At 41.5% G+C, this 18,495-nt stretch overlaps 2 protein-coding genes across 2 annotated transcripts in view; one reads left to right on the top strand and one right to left on the bottom strand.

Annotated features, from left to right (window-relative positions):
* MED12L (mediator complex subunit 12L) overlaps positions 1–1,329 on the top strand; it is a 393,053-nt gene extending 391,724 nt beyond the window's left edge. The window contains exon 44 of the mRNA XM_027772371.1: positions 1,130–1,329. Within this exon, the coding sequence (XP_027628172.1) occupies positions 1,130–1,182 (53 nt within the window). The 3' untranslated portion in view covers positions 1,183–1,329. The remainder of the gene's footprint in view (positions 1–1,129) is intronic.
* A 2,064-nt stretch (positions 1,330–3,393) lies between these two features.
* The window catches only part of IGSF10 (immunoglobulin superfamily member 10), a 28,280-nt gene continuing 13,178 nt past the window's right edge, over positions 3,394–18,495 (bottom strand). The window contains exons 5-7 of the mRNA XM_006149738.3: positions 13,223–17,551; positions 11,415–12,315; positions 3,394–7,067 (exon numbers count right to left, since the gene is read on the bottom strand). Of these exons, the coding sequence (XP_006149800.1) occupies positions 5,156–7,067; positions 11,415–12,315; positions 13,223–17,551 (7,142 nt within the window). The 3' untranslated portion in view covers positions 3,394–5,155. The remainder of the gene's footprint in view (positions 7,068–11,414; positions 12,316–13,222; positions 17,552–18,495) is intronic.

Below are 18,495 nucleotides of genomic sequence, written 5' to 3' on the forward strand. Positions count from 1 at the left end.
AGCCGATGTTTTTATTTTTATTTTTAAGAAACATATCACTTTTTATTTAACACATATTTCTTTTTTTTTAATAACTTTTTTTAAAACAGAACTTCTTTTCTCTGTTAAACGTGTCTTCCCTTTGCCCTGGCCACCCACTCTCTAGCACCCACAGCCCTCCCTTACAGGCTCTGGTATCTCCACTTATCCCCTCTCCTATCATATCTTTAGATCTTTCCATTTTTGCCTTAGAGTGCAGACATTTGGTACATGTGGTATGGGGATATGCAGTATGTATCTTTCAAAGTCTGGCTTACTTCACATTAAGTCTGCTATAGTCATCTTCTTGGAATGAAATAATAGGGGCTCATTGTTGCTTATGCAGAGCCCACCTCTTAGCCTGGTATAACCTCTGCTGCCTGATAGTAGCCATTATGCCTGCATCCCTCATTGAAGAGTGGCAACTCAGCTGGATTGCCCACCAGACAGCCCCTGCAGGCCCCTTTTATCTCCTGGCCCGTATGAATGGGACCTCTGGATTCGAAGAAATGAATTATATAAGAAAGACCTTCTTCTAAGCTTGTGTCGACTTTTTGGATTTACTGACTCTATTTTTTGTTTCTGTGTTCATGGATGTACCCATATGTGGTTAGGCACACACTGGAGTCGGCACACACAGGCACTTTCACAACATCCGCTCTCACAGGTGCACACACTCCTGTACAGTTTTGTGGTACATATTGTATAGTACTTATTCCATTTGCAGAAAAGTGCCCAATCCCGAGGTAATTTTCTCTTACCTGTTGTAATATTGACGTTAAAGCAGAATTTGACTTGCTGTAATATTTTGAGAATGTTCAGTGTTTTGTGAAACTCAGTGCTTTGTTGTACGTTAAAATGGAGTTATTTAGCTCTCAGGGCTGTGTTGGCAGGTGTCAGACACTGATGTCAAACTGGTTCGTCTCAGTAATGAATTCAGTGGTGGTATTTGGGTCCTGTCACCAGGGTCTTCTAGGACAAATATAACGCTCTGGCCAGTCAGCCTGTTCCCATGTGTCTGAGGTTGGTACTGAGTGAGATCAACAGGACAGTAACATCTATGACATAAGTTTGCATCTGTCATTTTATTCAAAATTTTTTTTCTCTTTAGGTAACCAGCCCCAGCAAGGAGTGACTCCATATGGGCATCCTTCACACTTCTGAACCTGGACGATGAAAAGACATGAAGTTTTAAGTTTGCACTGAAAAATAGAAAATTGAATTTAAAGCGTTAGTCATACTTCGAAATGTCACTTTGTTCTTTTTTTTTTTTTTTTCATCTGTTAACTATTTTTTATGCTACATGTTACACAGAGGTGTTTAAACAAAAGCAAAGGAGAGATTGTAGTTTGATTTCATCACGTGCAACTTTAAAGTAGGTTTAATAATGTGGATCATGCGGGCCTACTCCAGGAAGAATGTGGTAGCAGACCTTTTGAAATTGGTGCTTTTTATTTTTATTTTTTTTTTGAATCTATAGAACGAATTATGGTGGATTTAAATATGTATGTGTTCATTAATGATTTTTTTTTTCCTTCCCAAACTGTGCTGGACCAAACTACTGATTTGAAAGGCATCAGATCTTTATAGAAAAGTGACCCATTTCTTCTGCATTCACCTGGGATGATGAAATGGACATTTATTTGCATCACTCTAATTTGGAATGTTTGTAATTTCATAAGCACTTTATAAACTTTGTTCTTATTTATGTAGGACTTTTCTTTGCTTTCATTATGGTTAAAAGGTGCTGAAACAGGTTGTTGCTTAGTACTTAAACTTTTTAAACCAAGAACTTCAAGGCTTCCGGGAGAGCCACTCCAAGATGTTCGAAAGCCTGTTAGAAGTAGCTGTACTCTACTTTGTTTTCGGTGGGAAGATCATTGACCAGAATCTTTGTGAAGGTACCACATGAGAATTCTAAAGACCTGAAAGAACCACAGTGGAATCATTCTGATTACTCATTGCCAGTGTTGGGCAAAAAAAAAATGACTTTGTTCAGTTTGGGTTCTCCGGAACCTTATGCCAATTCGAAGGGAAAAAAAATTCTCACAGCTGGCCTGAGATTCCATAGTGCTCAAATTTGAAGTGGTTTCCAGAGAATCTGGCCCCAAAGTCCAGAAGGCTCTGGTTTTCCTAAAAGGTGTATTTGCTGTTTATTTTGTATGGTAAGTATTTGCTATTTTGAATTTAATTATTAATGTTGGTGTCAGTCTTGGTTGTGTATTGCATATACTGTATTTATAAATTGGTGCAAAAAGCACAAGTAAAGTAAATTATACATCAAATTTATTATAAAGAATAGTAACTATTTTAACTTTGTTCAAGTATGTGGTAATTTGCTCCTATTAGAGTAAAAAGAGACAGTAAATTATTATCAGTTTGTGTAACTTAAGAGTATTCCATATAATATTTTTTTAGATTTAGATGCATAAAATTTTGAATGTGAAAATTGCAGGGCATTTTAAAACATACGTGGGGGATATTTTCCCATATTCTGTGTTAATTCATTTTATTTTGCCACATGATTTTACATGTAATGTAGTCAAGCATACTGTGAATAGATTTGTCTATAATGAGCAAACCATGTAGAACTCCTTTTTTAAAACGTAGCTAGAACAACTTTGGTAGACAATTTCTTTTGCAAAGCATTATATAAATAATTTATATCTTCCTAGGTGAGTTACTCATTGCAAAGTTTGACTCATGCAAATGACCTCAAATACATGTCAGCTTCCTTTGCTGCGGCAACATCCATGTGAACTGCTTTGTACACTGTGAAAATATTTCGCTCCAGCCTGTTCATTTCGTGTTTACTCTAGGCTGGGAAAGACTTTGCCAAAACATTAAAGACCTTTCTTTTCACTAAATTAACATATTCTATCTGCTTTCAAAAGATGTATCTTTACACTGCAGCTGGTTTTATATATCAGGTGTTTTTGTTGTTCCCTCCTTTAGAATCACACTCAGAGTTCATAAAATTATTTTTCTTCAAAGTAATATATCCATATAATGATTGCATTGGCAAACAACCGAAATGTGAATGTTGTGCCTAGTGAGTGAGTCCTGTCCTGTCCTTGTTTTCTTTCTTTCCAGGAATTACTGCTATTTAAAATGCCAGTTTTTAGTTTTAACCCTATATTTTTATAGTTCGATATTGCAAACAGCAGTGATACTCTTTCAAGAATGAGTGTTATAATGGCATAGCAATTGTATGCACTTTATATTTTGCAAACGTTAATTTATTATTCATTTTGCACATGAAAGTTGTGGGGTATACCTCTGCTGTGTACTTTTTTTAAGTGAGGGAGCTAAGTCATGATAAGGCCCTCCCTACAATTTCAAGATTCTGCAGAAAGTTGAGAAAAACCCTAGAGCTATTTCCCCTTGTGCATTATAAACAACTGGAATTTTCTAATTCAGTCATCATATTTTTCCCACTTCATCCACTCTCCTAAGAGATTCTTATTTTTCTTTTTTCCTTTCGAGTAAATGGATTTGATTGCATTAAAATCACAAGGGAAAGCTCTGTGGTAGAACTTGGTAATTTGCTTATTGAGATAGAGAAGAAAAATATCCTAGAGTAAGGTGGAGACCCTAGCTCCCCTTAAAGATTAAGACCTCAAAGCCTAATGGAGTTTGGGTGTACCGATCACAATTCTTGGACATAAAAGATTCTTAAGTATACCCATTTATACTGTAAGCTCATTCCCAATTGGGTTGTAGTTATCATTTTACTTACCCTTCTCAGCCCAGAAATAGTAGGAGATCCCTCTACAGTGAGTATCCTTTGACCTCTGGCAGCCACAAGGTGCCAATGTCAGAGATTAGTAACAATCAGATGACCTCTTAGGTGGGGCCAGCTGAGAGTTGGAATGATGAAAACACAGTGAAAGGAACTCTGGGACATCCCAGATGATTGGCAGGGGCTAACGTAGCTCTCAGTTTTTGTGTACGGAGAGGTCTGAACAAGACCTATGGTTCGTTCATTTTCTTTCTCCCTCGTTTATCAGAGCCCTGTAATTCTTAAGTAATAGACAAATATTTGAATACATGCCGGAAAAATTACACTGGAAAATACCAGCCTCTTGAATCAGAAAGGATGAATCATATATTGTCTGCCCCCCTCCCCCACAACTAGTTCAGGTTACATTAAGCATGTACTATTAATAAATTCAGTGAGTAATAGAACATTTGTGTAGGGGTTGATTAAACTTTAAATACAGTGAATCTTCATTATATATAATAGATCTCAACCCTCCCAAACATTTTTTTGTTGCAAAAAGAATTCATCACTCAGTGAAATAAAAATACTTATCAAGTTATTATTCCTCTCAGAAAAAATTTCCTTATGAACAGCTTTGCACCATGGGTGCCTGGGCTAGCTTTTAAAGTTCTAAAGAAGTTTCACTGTATTTTTAAAATTTTCGTAATGGGTATATTTGGGCGAATATAAAAATCAACCTTTTTTTTTCACATTTTGTGATGTATAGGTGATAAGTTGCTTTTTTACATGTGGAAAAACTAGCCTGCATTTCCCCCTAAATGCAGCTGTTAAAACATTTTTGTGTTCCCCATCCATGAAAATACTCAGTTTGAACAAATGTCAATCATAATCAAAACATGAACGTTCAGTGCTTCTTTTTGGTAGGTTTTAGCCAAATATTTATGAACCAGCCACAAAATATTTCTATATCAAGATGACAAATTTACATAAAGATGATAGATTTAATCTTTTCCATTGTCTCTGTTCTGAGTGCCATTGCTTGTAATGTTTTAGAAGGTGGACACTAGGCAAGTAGCAGGAAAAAAAGAGCCTATTCTTGACTGAAAAATTCAGGTACATCAGCCATTTATGATTTGATGGCGGACCGTTTTCTCTTCATGTTCATTGTTATTTGTTGGCAAAATAAAAGTGCCTTAAGTTAAAAGTTTGTTTTGAGATTCATTCAAGAGATCAGTATCAGTTCATAATGCATTTATCTACAAGTCCCTTTTTTTTTTTTTTTGCATGTCCATTGTAAATTTAATATTGTAAATGTATTCGAATCCATTTACATGCCTATGGCTGCCTTTGATTAAACTTCTTCCAAAAAATAAACCCTGTCCAGGGGTTGACTTTGTTCCATTTTATTTCACGTCAGATTACTTGAATGTAAGTCGTTGCATAATCGCTACCAAGCGGATTCTTTGCTGTGCATTTGTAGACCCCAGAATCTGAGGTTTGGGGGTTCTGAATGACTAGAGTACCTTGCGGGAAAAGTGGCTCACGTCCAGGTGTCTGCTCTTGGCTCGCCGTCACGGAGAGTAGGGAGTGGTCAGGCACCTCCCAGGTGATTTCTGGCTTGGGAACTCCCAGAGCCACACAGTGGAGCTGAAAGGCTGCTCCTGTCCTTGTGCGGATACTCCTGGGTAGGCGATTTGTGATTCGAGGTGGGTAGGCCACAATCGTCACTGGCACGGTGATCAGTGCACGCCCAGCACTATTTTGAGCCTGACAGATGTAGTTTCCTCTGTCATAAGCTGTTGCTTCTTTGATGACTAAGGTGCCATTTTCATGCAGTACGTATTTCCCATTAACCTGGGGCCTCTCTATCACATGCCCACTGGGCAGGGTCCATTTGATACTTGGCTTAGGGATTCCGTCAGACACACAATGCAGCCACAGAGATTCCCCACTGATACGTCTTACTGTCCCTAGCGCATATGTAAGGATAACTGGCTTCTGGCCAATTTCTAATACAATCAATTTCTCAATGTAGCCCACCTTATTTCTAGCTGCACAGCGATATTTTCCTGCATCATCGCGCGTAGTCTTATAAATGATCAAAGAACCATTGCTTGCTATCAGGTACTGAGGATTGGGTGGGCCGCTGAAAAACTGAGTGCCGTTGGGTAAAATCCAGATGATCTCAGGTGGGGGGTTACCGTCAACAGAGCAATTCAACGCTGTGGACTTGCCAAGGTGGGCGACTACTTTTTCATTAAAGGGATTTCGGAACGTCGGTCTCCTCAGCATCTCCAGTACCTGTAACTGCACCACCAACACGCTCTCTCCGCCGTCGTTCCGAGCCACGCAGATGAAGTCAGCCGAGTCTGAAAACCTCACGTTCCTGATTTCCAAGGTTCCATTTGGATGGACGCTGATTCTGCTTCCATAGTAGGGGGCCGTGAGGAAAATGTTGTCCGGCATGATCCACATGATCTGAGGAGGTGGTGTCCCTTCTGCCCTGCAGTCAAAGTGTTTCTTGGAGTGCCTCACGGCCGTGGCTTTAATGACCGTTCTGTTCCGGTACCGGCCGTTGATTAATGGGGGTCTAGAGACAACGTCCAGTTGGTACATTTTGGTGTCATCCCCACTGGGATTTCGTGCTACACACACGTACTCTCCAGAATCGAGGAGTTTGACTTTGCTGATGGACAAAGACCCATTGGCATGGAATGTGTACCTCTCATTGGAGAATGAAATCTTGTCACTAGAAGGTAACAACCAAAAGATTTGGGGTTTGGGCTCCCCAGTGACCTCACAGTCAAGGACGGCTATGTCTCCGGCTTTGACTCTCATGTTGGTCTTGTAGCCCTGCTTTATCCGGGGGGCAGCTGTGATAACGGTCAGGTGGACCTTCATTTCGTCTTTCCCCAGGGTATTTTGGGCATAGCAAGTATAGTCTCCTTCCTCCGCCACCCCAACTTTGTGGAAGTATAAGGTTCCATTGTTGAAAAGGACGTACCTTCTGGTCCTGCGGCCGCTGTCATCAGCCTGCATTGCGTTGTTGACCATCGTCCCATCAGGCAGACTCCAGGATATCTCAGGCACTGGGGAGCCGGACGCTTTGCAGTCGACTTGGAGCTCTTTCCCGTGGAGCACTTGCTTTTTAAAATACTGCTTGTGGTCAATTTTGGCAGGTTTCAGTCTCAGGCTGACGTGCATCAGTATCAGGTCATCCCCCATTTTGTTTCTAGCCACACACAAGTAGTCACCACCATCTTTCTCTGTTACTGATCCAATAAGCAGGGATCCATTTGGGTAGACGTGGATTCGGCTGCCCATTCTAAGGAGAAAAGAGTAACTTGAGTGTGCAGCTGTTAGCAATGGGGGAAGGTGACACATTATTGACACATTAGCTCTTATTGACACGGCATTAGCTCTCCCTAACCTCCAGCTTTATTAAAACGTGGAACGAAAACGTGTACATTTGAGGCGTACACTGTGACGTAGACATTGTGTTATACACGGTACGATGAATACTACAGTTAAGCTAATTAGTTCATCCATCACTTCAAGCACCTTTTCTTGGTGTGTGTGGTACATGGCATTTTAAACCAATGCAAGAAAAATTAAAATCGGTAATAGCTGTCTTTTCAGCCATTTGCTGAAAGATGAAATTAACTAAACAGATATAACTTAATGCAAACAAGGAATATTTCTTAGATGGACTTCAAAATGAAGCTCTCTGACATGGTAATTTTTTACAAGAATAATTTTATTGTTTTCTAATAGGGCATGTGTGTTTGCCAGAGAGACACAGAGAGAATATGTGTGTGTGTATATAATATAGGTGTATATAATATGTTTATATGTATTATATAGGGGTATATACTATATATGTATATATTATACATAAATGTGTAATATAGTTTTATATATTATATAGATTATATGTTTTATTCTCTATATTTATCGTACACATTTTTACTTGAAAAGATGCAAAATGATAAACATAGTAGTAACAAAACAATTGTCGAATGATTTGGTTAGGAAAAAGCCTACTCTGTTACAAAGAGAGAATGACCATGTAAAACTTGAGAGCCTCTCTGCAGTGTCTGCCTTCTGGGAACAGAAGTGCCGTGGCTTCTGAGTTAGCCGGAACTGAAAACTGTGTGGGACACCTTTTTTCCCATCAAGTGTTCAGCCACTACACAACTTGCCTTACCGCCTTTAGCCACCAGATGGCAGATCTTTCCCGGTAAAACAATCTACTTTTCTAGAGAGACCTGAAGTTGAACTGGTGCTTAAAAAAAAAGGTAATCTAGGATGACCCATAGGTGAAAATCTACGTGCGTGTTTTTCTTATGTTTCAGCAGCAGGGACTAGTCAGGTGGACAGCAAGGGGAGGAAACAGAGGACTGCTTCTCATAGCGTAACTGCTAAGCACTCAAACAGCCATGAGCCACGTTGATATCATAAAGTGTGGAGAGTATTGTAAAACATTGTGAAAGGTACTGATGTTCTTCTATTGTTTTTTCTTCAAGTGTAGAAGGAACTTCTCTGGCATAAAAAATATGATGAAATCATCATAATGGATGAACTTACTGAAGGGATGATAACTGCCAGGTGATTTGCACTGTTTTTTTGGGTTTTATTCATTTTTTAATTTTTTTAATATTCAAGTAGTTTCCTAACCCCCTCAGATAGCTGAAAAGTTGATATTTAGGGTGATTAGAATTTGCCTTAGGTCACAGGACTGGTTTCCAAACTGTATGTTTTTATCATGCTACATGCTAAAAAGTGAGGGTTTTTTTTTTTTTTTGTAATAGAAGTGCCCTTTTTTTTTCTGTTGACATATCTTAGACATCTAAATAAAGACTATTCTTGCCCTTTTGAGTAAATTAGTTGCAAAAGACTCATGGGAGTGTTTAGCAAGCAAGTTCTATTTCATTATAAAAGAAGGAAAAGCAGTGCCCTAGTAGACCGCTTTAGTGTCCTCGATGGGTCTTATACACTCTGCAGCTCCCAATCTTTTCACGTCCCGTAAGTAGTTTCCCAAAACAAAATATAAGCAGCCTAATTTCATTCCTAGAAAACAGATTTGTGGGAATACCTGATCAAGATTTATTCTTCGGTGCTATTAATGTATTTTAGAACATTTTTGAAACTTACTTTGTTCTATTTTTGTTTTTGTTTTTTTGGGTTTTTATTTTTTTTCTTTTTGGAGAAGTTTTTGCTGTTAAGGCGCGTGCGCTTGCCAGAAAGACAGAGACAGACAGAAAGCGAGAAATCACCCCCAGGGGGTAAGGCCATGCCGCAATCCCTTCTCCTCCATTCTCCTCTCAGGATCTTGGGCACGCACACACATGTGCCCAGAGTGAGTTTAAGCCACCGGGTCCGGGACTCGAACTGCAGTCAACTATGTGAAAGTCCAGTGACATAACCATTGCCCCATCTGCTGGTCCCTGGCCTAACTTTTTAAGACATTTCTTTCCATCTTTCCTAACTCCTGATAAAAGCTTTTCATGTCCTAAGATTGACATAATGCCCAGTGAATGTTTGGGACATTGTCCTTATAACCTACATTTTGAACTTTATCTGTTATTTGCATCACAAACGTGACCCTTTCTATACATTCTGTACTAGTTTCTGTCAGGGTAGCAAAAACTGTTCAAGATTACGTGGAGTCATGAGTGATCTCTGGGTAAATGAGGATCATCCACATGCTGTGGAATTGATTTTAAATGCATTCATTTAAGAAAATAAATTGGCATTGTTTTGCTAATAAATTAGCAAAATGTTCACAGTAACTTTTGAAAGGCAAAAAAAAATTAGAGGTGGTAATATTGTGGAATTGTTAATAAACACAAAAATAAGTAAAGCATGAAAATGTTTTAGGCTATAAGAGGGTACATGTAGAGGAGATGACAGACATAAATATGTGTAATTTTAAGGTTCACATTGTATAATTCATCATTTAAAATTTTTAATGTAAAATAATTTCAATTTAACATTTAGTCAGGTCATTTTCATCACTTATTTGGAAACTTAGAAATTAGCATTTACTGGGACCATTGTAATGGCTATGTTGCTGGACTCCCACGTAGTCGACCGCAGTTTGAGTCCCGGACCCGGCGGCTGAAACTCAGGTCGGGCGCGTGTGCGTGCGTGCCCAAGATCCCAAGAGGAGAATGGAGGAGAAGAGATTGCGGCGTGGCCATCCCCCCTGGGGGGTGATTTCTCGCTTTCTGTCTCTCTGTCTCTGTCTCTGTCTCTGTCTGGCAAACGCATGCACCCTATAGCAGAAACCTCTCAAAAAAAAAGTAAAAAAATTAGCATTTACTTTAAAGTTAATCACAAGTTAAATTTAATAACTATATACAGTACCAAATTATTATGACTAGAAAAAAATCTATTCTTTGACTTCTAAGCACAAGCACAAATTTACACCTATTATGGATAATTTTTCCTGCATGGATATTTTCTATTAATGAGAAAACATATAAAAAACGGTAATATGCATCCTCATCTTTTTCTAGCATATTACAGAAAATCATTGCATAAAGTAATGCAAATAGCAAAATTTAATGCATAAGCGATGGTTGCCTTTCAAAGAGAATCATTTTAGAATGATTTAATTTTACTTATTAATAGTAATAATTTGGTCAGACAGAGAAAAGAAGAGGGAAAGGGAGAAAGCAAACAACCAGGTCTGGGACTCAAACCGTGGTCGACCACGAGGAAGTCCAGTACCTTAACCACTTTGCTACCACTGGCTCCCCAAAATAGAATTTAATCTACAGAGAAAACCAGCTACAACATGTTTTTATATGCCTACAAAAGAACATAGAGAAAGTATGTATATGTGTACATACATGACTGGTACATCAGACTGATAGCGGTCCTGAATATATTTCACTTGGTAAAAAGTCTTAAATGTGGTGGCAATCATAAAGTGCTTTAAAATTTTAGGAAAAAAGAAGTAAGCACTAATTATACTAAAGTTTAAAATATCTAATAGGAGACAGAAGACTGAAATAATGGAGTGTGTCTCCCAAGAACTTCAACTGCATCACAAAATTCCCTCCTCTTTTTTGGATATAGTGAGTATGAATACCATTGGCACAGGTACGGTTTAAAAACTGTCACAAGTATGGAAGGAAATGGGATTTCTATCCTGCTTTTAACTATAAAACTTAAGAAGAAGTTGGCGCTTAGAGTTCAGCATGCAAGATTAGTTTTTATATGCAAGTGAGGTCAAAAGAATCAGGTTTTTTTTATTTTTTTTGGAGAGGTTTTTGCTATAGGGCACATACGCTTGCCAGGAAGACAGAGAGAGACAGAGAGACAGAAAGCGAGAAATCACCCCCCAGGTGGGATGGCCATGCCACAATCCCTTCTCTTCCATTCTCCTCTTGGGATCTTGGGCATGCACGCACATGCACCCGGTGTGAGTTTTAAGCCACTGGTTCCAGGACTCGAACCATGGTCAACTACATGGGAGTCCAGTGACATAGCCATTACACTAACTGCTGGTCCCAAGAATCAGGTTTCTTTCGAGCAGCCTCCATGTGTAGTCTACGTGCTCTCTAAAAACCACACTAGCCTCTGAGTACCACTTTTTCCCTTTCAGAGGTTGTGCAGCTGAATAGATAAAGCAGGGCATGCTAACACAGAGGTGTAGGTTTACCTGTGCCACTGATCGACCACAGCCTTGGATGGTAACCTCCAGATTATCTTGGGTTTGGGCTCTCCTGTAGCTGAGCAGTTCAGTAGTAATTGGTCCCCCAAATTCACCTCTGTCCATTTCTGGGATGCAGCTTCTATCCTAGGGATGGTGTCCCGCTCCTCGGTTGTGAGCAATACCACTCTTCTGTCTGAGCCAGTGGAGCTGGTGGCGATGCATTCGTAAGTGCCCCGGTCCGAAGAGGCTATGTTTCTTATATACAGAGTTCCGTTTGAAAATAAGAACAATTTGGAGTTGATAAATTGTAAGGGTTTCACTGCTGTGCCATCGGAGAGCACCCAGTGCACACGGGGCTGGGGCGTCCCTTTTGCAGTACAGGGCAGTTTCAAACTTTCACCCCACGTCCCTTCAACGACTTGCCTCTTTTGCTCTAGAATGACGGGTGGGGCTGCGATGACTTGTATTTTAACAAGCAGGGAATCTTGGCCAGCTGGGTTGCTGGCGATGCATTTGTAAAAGCCCCGGTCATAAACGCTGAGATCGTGGATGACCAGTGTTCCGTCAACCATCACGAGGGCCTGACTGTTTCCCTTGGACGAGTCTGAGATCACAGTTTGATTTGCGAGAATCCAGGAGATGGTAGGGTTTGGCCTACCTTCTGCTCTGCACTTCAGTTCCACAGTGCTTCCAGAATGAACTGTGACCTCTTTGGTATGTGTCTCCAGGATCCTGGGAGGATAGGAGACCACAGACAGGGTCACATGAAGGCGGTCTGTGCCAAAGAGATTGGATGCAGAGCACAGGTACTGTCCACGGTCCTGAATGTCCACCCTCTGGATGGACAGGGTGCCATTGGAGAGCACCTGGAACCTGCTGTCTTGTTTCCTTTTAGACAAATCAAGCCCTGATAAGAAGAAAGAAAGAGATAGTGATAGGCCATCGATGTTTAGATAGCTATCTTTTTGTTAGGTTACTGAACATAATTTTTTTTAAATAAAATTTCAAATGAAAGTTAAGGTACCTAGTCTTCAGATAGCTAAAATTACTCCTGGATATTTTTATGCATATAATGTAAATTTTAAAAGCCAGGTGGTTCAACATAATAACCAGTTTCTTTTTAAACAAAAGTCATATTTCTTTGGATCTGCTTTCAAACCATTTCCCAAGAAGGTTTTAATGTATTTTTAAAACTGAGGGGCCAGCAGTTAGTGTAATGGCTATGTCACTGAACTCCCATGTAGTTGACCGCAGTTCAAGTCCTGGACCCAGGGGCTTAAACTCACACTGGGCATGTGTGCATGCGTGCCCAAGATCTCAAGAGGAGAATGGAGGAGAGGGGATTGCGGTGTGGCCATTCCCCCGGGGGGGGGGTGATTTCTTGCTTTCTATCTCTCTGTCTCTTTCTGTCTTTCTGGCAAGCACACGCACCCTATAGCAAAGACCTCTAAAAAAAGAAAAGAAAAGAAAAAAACACGAATGAGGGGGCCAGCAGGTGGCATGGTGGTTAAGGGCGCTGGACTCCCACATGGCCTACCACATTTTGAGTCCTGGACCTGACAGCTTTCTATCTCTCTCCCACTCTGGTCAAATTAAGATACATAAAGTTAAATAAAATAATTGTTTTTTTTTTAAAAAAAAAACCTAATAAGCAAAAAATAAAAATATGCAAATGTCAAATAACGGTATTAATAGTTTCTGTATCTAGGAGAAACTTGAAACAAGTATGATTCCTTGGATGTGAAACCCAAATACGATCTTTTCCTTATTTTACAATTGCAGAAGATTAAATGTAAAGAAAGTGTTGGAAATACCTGAGGAGACTCGGGTCCAGCGGATGGTTGGTGGAGGATTTCCAGCAGCCTCGCAGGGAAGAAAGGCATCGGAGTCGGCTGTGACAGTGAAGCTCGCAGCCTTCCCACCCACTATTCTGGGCTTTTCAAAGGTGTCCCTGAACAAAGAGTCAAAGGGAGGGAGCTCAGAAATCATTACTCTTTCAACTGGTTTCTTATCAAAGCCACTCTTCTCTGCATTCTTTTGTCCATCCCAATTTGAAGAATGAGTGTTGGCCTCTGGTAAGCTCAGAGTGGGTACCATGCTTAGCACTGGCTTTTTGCCTTTTTCAGCAATTTCTGGGTACGATTTGTGCCAAAATTGGTTTTCTGACCAGGGGGAGGGAGTCCACTTAGAACTCTGTGGTTTAACTGTTACGACTGCTGGCGCGAGGGTAGAATAAAACAGATTAGAGTAAATAATGTGAGTGGTTCCAGTTGTGACCTTGGCATCTGGGCGAGCCTCGGGGGATGTTGCAAGCTCTGCTGCTAATCGCTGTGGATCGGTATGGCGCCCTGGGGGCCCATGTGGCTTCACTTCTGTGTTTGTCATCACGCTGAAAACAGGAGTTGTCATGTCAATAGCTGCACTTTGAGAAAGGGGAGGGGAGGTGGAAACCGGCATTGGAGTCACACCACTGCTCAGGAGAGGTGGAGCAGTCGGGGGCGTGCTAACCACTTCCCCAGTTCTACTCTGCTGTGACTCACTGGACAGAGTTGTTTCAGAGGCAGTTGTGCTCTTCAAAGTCTGAGCACTCTCTGGGGGTGGTTCTTTAATTACATCTGTCAGATCGAAAGTTCCTGAATGAAAAGCAATTGTGCCCCAAATTCCATCTGTGTTTTCCAGAGGGGAATGAGTGAAAGCAGAGACAGTAGGCTTGACTGACAGTTCGTCTGTGGTTAGAGCAGGAGGTGACACGGCAGTGGGTGCAGTGGAGCCAAGACCCCGGCTTGGAGGAGTGCTTGGATCATTCCTGTTCTGAGGCTCCTTTTTCCCTTGTATTTTTTGTGCAGTGGGTCTCGCCGTTTGGGTTTTATAGTCAATTGCAGATGCAGTGGCCGTGGGAGGAGCTGCCAGTGTGGCTGTCTGAGTTTCTGCAAAGCGTATCATACTTGATTCTCTGTTTGTGATGCTGGGAAGGGTAGGGTTAATGGGTTGGAAGGGCAACATCTTCGTTGTTGGGAGACTTCTAGGACTGTGTGTTTGCGTGGTATTGTAGTTAGTTGTAGCCAATGGTACAGATGGAATCTCTGCCATCCTTGCTGACGGTGTTGTGAAGTGGAAGGGAGAAACTCTATCTGTGGGCAAAGCAGGTGATATCTTAAGAAACACGGTTGTACTTTTTGGAAAGCCAAATTTATGCCAATTCTTTAATCGCTCTTTTTGGAGAAGGTTATTTCCAAAGATCTGACGATGCCAGGGAATTTTCCTTGTTGAAAATCTGGAGATGGCTATCGTAGTAGGCATTGCTGGCTCGGTGACAGGACCTGCCATTGCTGACATCATCCCTGAATCTCTCCTAGCTTCACTGAGGCTGGTCCCACTTGGGTAACCAATATTGGTTATGGGGGCTGTTTCCATAGACAGGGATGTTGGGGCGTCAATCATAGCCACATCAGCTGGACTCACTTGGGTACTTTCCACACTGAAATACTTTATAGTGGGTGTTGTTTTATCAATGTCTACATTCGGTTTGTTCTCAGTTGGCAGTGACGGATTCTGGACTAGAGTTGTCATATCTTCTGATGTGATTCTGGCAGTGTCAGCTCTGGGGTGGGTCGGGGTTAGAGAACTTGGAATAGGCAGCATTGCTGTGGCAGTGGCAAGCCCACCTCTGCGAGGACAGGAGAGACACATCACATTGAGCTCTGGGGCTGGAAACGCAGTGGTGCTATCTCCAGAAGGACCTCTGAATGTTGGCCTCACAATGCCATATCTATGCCGTCGGAGAACTGGAGTTCGATACTGGCTGATGATTCGACCCCTGCCCCAAATTCCCCTCCGTCTCCCAAAGCGTCTGGGTGGTGGGGTATTAGTTGTACTATTTTTAGAAATCTGCAATGGAAAACGAGCGGCATTTGGATCTGAAGGGGGCCTAGAGGTGCTAAGTTTCCGAGTAACATGAGAAGAGAGGTGATAGCCACCTGGAGTCGGCACTCCTGTTACAGATGTCTGGTGGCTATTCATGGTCCCAGCTGTCTTTAAGGATACCCCAGCGCCATCATTAGTGCTATTAAGCATGTGAATATTGACAGCTCTGATCACAGTTCTTACTGTTACTGGGGGTGCACGGCGGAAATACTCTCTTCTCCCTATTTGGTCAGTGTCTGGCAATTCGTTCACTCCAGATAGTAGTGGAAATGTAGTAATTGCATCTTGGTTGACTGTGCTTCGTAATTTGCTTGATATGGTTGGATTTATACCCTCTGACATGGCTGTAGTTTTAATAGCAGTTGATAGTTTGAACCCTGCTGGTTTTCCAGGTGGTTGTATTTGTGGACTCACAATTGGGGACACTTGAGCTCCAGAAGCTGGATTTGTCACAGGGCCACCTGACCTGGAGGCAGCAGTCACTGTCTTCACTGGGATATCTGAAGCTTCAGTCGCCAAGACCATGAACTCCTCATCTGGAGGGAGCATGCCTGAAGACTCATCTTGCGGACCCAGGGTTTTTAGGAGTTGAGTTACCAGTGGGGGTGGTCTTCCTGTGGCATCATGTTTCCCTGGCCCGGCATTCTTTTTGGCTTTCTCCAAAAGAGCTGCCCAGTGTTGTGGGTCAATTCTCCGAGCAGAGGGAGGGAACTGCCTCTTATACTCCCTGAAGCGCTGGATTCTTGAATCTCCATGCCGCCGGGCCATTAACTCCCGAGAGCTGTGCTTGTCACTTGAGGTATGCTTTCCAACCTCAGCCTCCACTGGGGCAGATGTGGGGGTCTGCACATCTGGTAGCTCCTCAAGGCGAGTGAAGGGACTAGGCTCACCAAGTCCAGACCCATCTGTGTCTCCATTAAGCCCCCCTGGCCTTTGTCCTTTTATTCTGACAGAAACCTGGAAAGTTAAAAAATCGACCCCTGATGGGTTAGCTGCTACACAATGATAATGACCTTGGTCTTTTGGGGCAACCTGAAATATTCGTAATGTGCCATTATTAAGAATTTGCTTGTCTCTTGAGGACTGAGAGAGGATAGTGTTTCCTGGAAGAACCCAGCTAATAGAGGCATCGGGAATACCAGAAGAATGGCATGGAAGGTCAAGTGTTTCACCAGTGAAAACCGTGTGATGAATCCCATTTTCACGAGAGTCTTCCACGGAGGGCTCTACTACGGTTACCCTATAGGTGAGGATATCTGCATCATCGTAATTGGTGCTTATACAGTGGTATATACCTGTGTCAGAACTATCAGCCATCTGGAGTTCCAGTTTTCCACTTTTGTCTATTAGGATCCGCCCATCTTCACTAACATAAGGGGCTCTCACTTTACTCCCGTCAGCTAGAAGCCACTCCAGATGTGGTGTGGGGTCTCCTTGGCCCGGGCAGATCAGGTCAATAGTCCCACCTACCGTAACTGTGTGTTCCAGCTTAGTGCTGTTATTCCTTGAGATCATCGTCCATTTGTGTCTCACTGGTCTCATCTCCGCCCTTGGTAAAGTGACTTGAGCATTGCCCGAGTACTGGATCTGTAATGCACTGAGTGTGGTGGCAGTTCTATTGAGCTGCAAAGAAATTTGGTCTTGCATTAACCAAGAGGGATCTGCTCTGAGATCAGCCTCTATGTTAGTAAAAATGTCTTCAGGCTTAGGTGCCACCTGTTTGTATTTGTAACAGAGCTGCGGTGTTTCCGTGAGCAAGTGGCTCCTTTCCAGTATTAGAGGAGAATCACTGTACAAAGCCAGAACTTGCCACACAGGCTGGATGTCACTGTAATCTATGTGGCACACTAACCATGTTGAAAACGATGTATTTAGCATGATGTTGTCATTTTCTTCAGTAAATGCAATGGGTGATGTCCTGGAGGGCTTTTGGATACTGCAGACCATGTTAGCTTCATTTCCAGACTGGTCTGTCATATTCAAAGTGAGGGAGCCCAAGGGGGCCATGAAATCTTGGGGAGAGACAGGGACAGAACTGCTGTCTTCCGGAATAGTCAGACTCTTGGATTTCAAGGACGAGTCGATGGTTGGCTTGGCACACAGGAATGCTGCAGCTGGGATCAGAGCTAAGGACTTGCCTTTAGAGGTCCTGGGGTTCATGCAGAGAGGACATTGCTGAGGGCTGGAGGGACTTCTGTCTTTTTTGCACTTTATTACATCTAAGAAAAATCACAATTGCGTTATCAGTTTTGGCTTCTTTATGAACTAACATTTGAGCATTTTGAAATAGCTTTGTCTAGGATTTGAAAGATAATGTAAAATTTTAGTGTTTTGCCTCAAGAGATTTCTGTTTTTATTTTTTCTTAGTAATATGTCTCATTTTATTTTTTAGTGCGAGTTCTTTTTTATGTTATGATTTGTTATTTATATACGATCATTGTCTAAATAAAGACAATGTTGATATGTCTTCCTATAAAATGGTATACCCAGGGGCAAGGATTTTATGTCTTAAGCACTGTTGTATTTCCCATGATATATATTTAGTACTTAGTAAATATTACTTGAATAAATTATTTTCTTGTCTAGGAAACAAACAATGTGCTCATGTTTGTCAATTTTTAAATAAGGACAGTTTAGTTCTATTTCCTTATTTAGTAGTTTAAAATAATCATAGAATGTCCTCGTCCTTTAAGAGACAGCCTGTTTGGCCCAGGCTGTCATAGTGCATGCTGGTAGTAGCTGCTCCTCTGAAGACTGAGGCCACATGGGAGGCCCGAGTCTGATTCTTGGCCTTCCCTAAAAACCAGGTGCATGTATGCATGCTGATAGTCCCACCTACCTGTGAGACTGAGGAAGGAGAGTCATGACATAGAAAATTAAAAAAAAAAAAAACCTCATTTGATGAATGATTACTAATAAATACTAAATACTTTGCTATTATTAAAAATAAACAAACAAAATGACTTTTTCCCATTATTTTCCATTATCCAGATGGAACAGTAACTGAATTACCAGGTGTTGGGCCCTGGTGGTTTAGCAGTAACAGGAATGGAGGAAAAGAGCTGCAGGACATAATGCAGCAGGTAGGACCAACCAATGGAAAGTGAGAACTGATCTTTTTCTTGTCCATGTCCTCGCCGTCTGATTCACTCTCTTCCATCCC

The sequence above is a fragment of the Tupaia chinensis genome, unplaced genomic scaffold (genome assembly GCF_000334495.1).
Source record: "Tupaia chinensis unplaced genomic scaffold, TupChi_1.0 Scaffold000272_1, whole genome shotgun sequence".
Classification (NCBI taxonomy): Eukaryota; Metazoa; Chordata; class Mammalia; order Scandentia; family Tupaiidae; genus Tupaia; species Tupaia belangeri.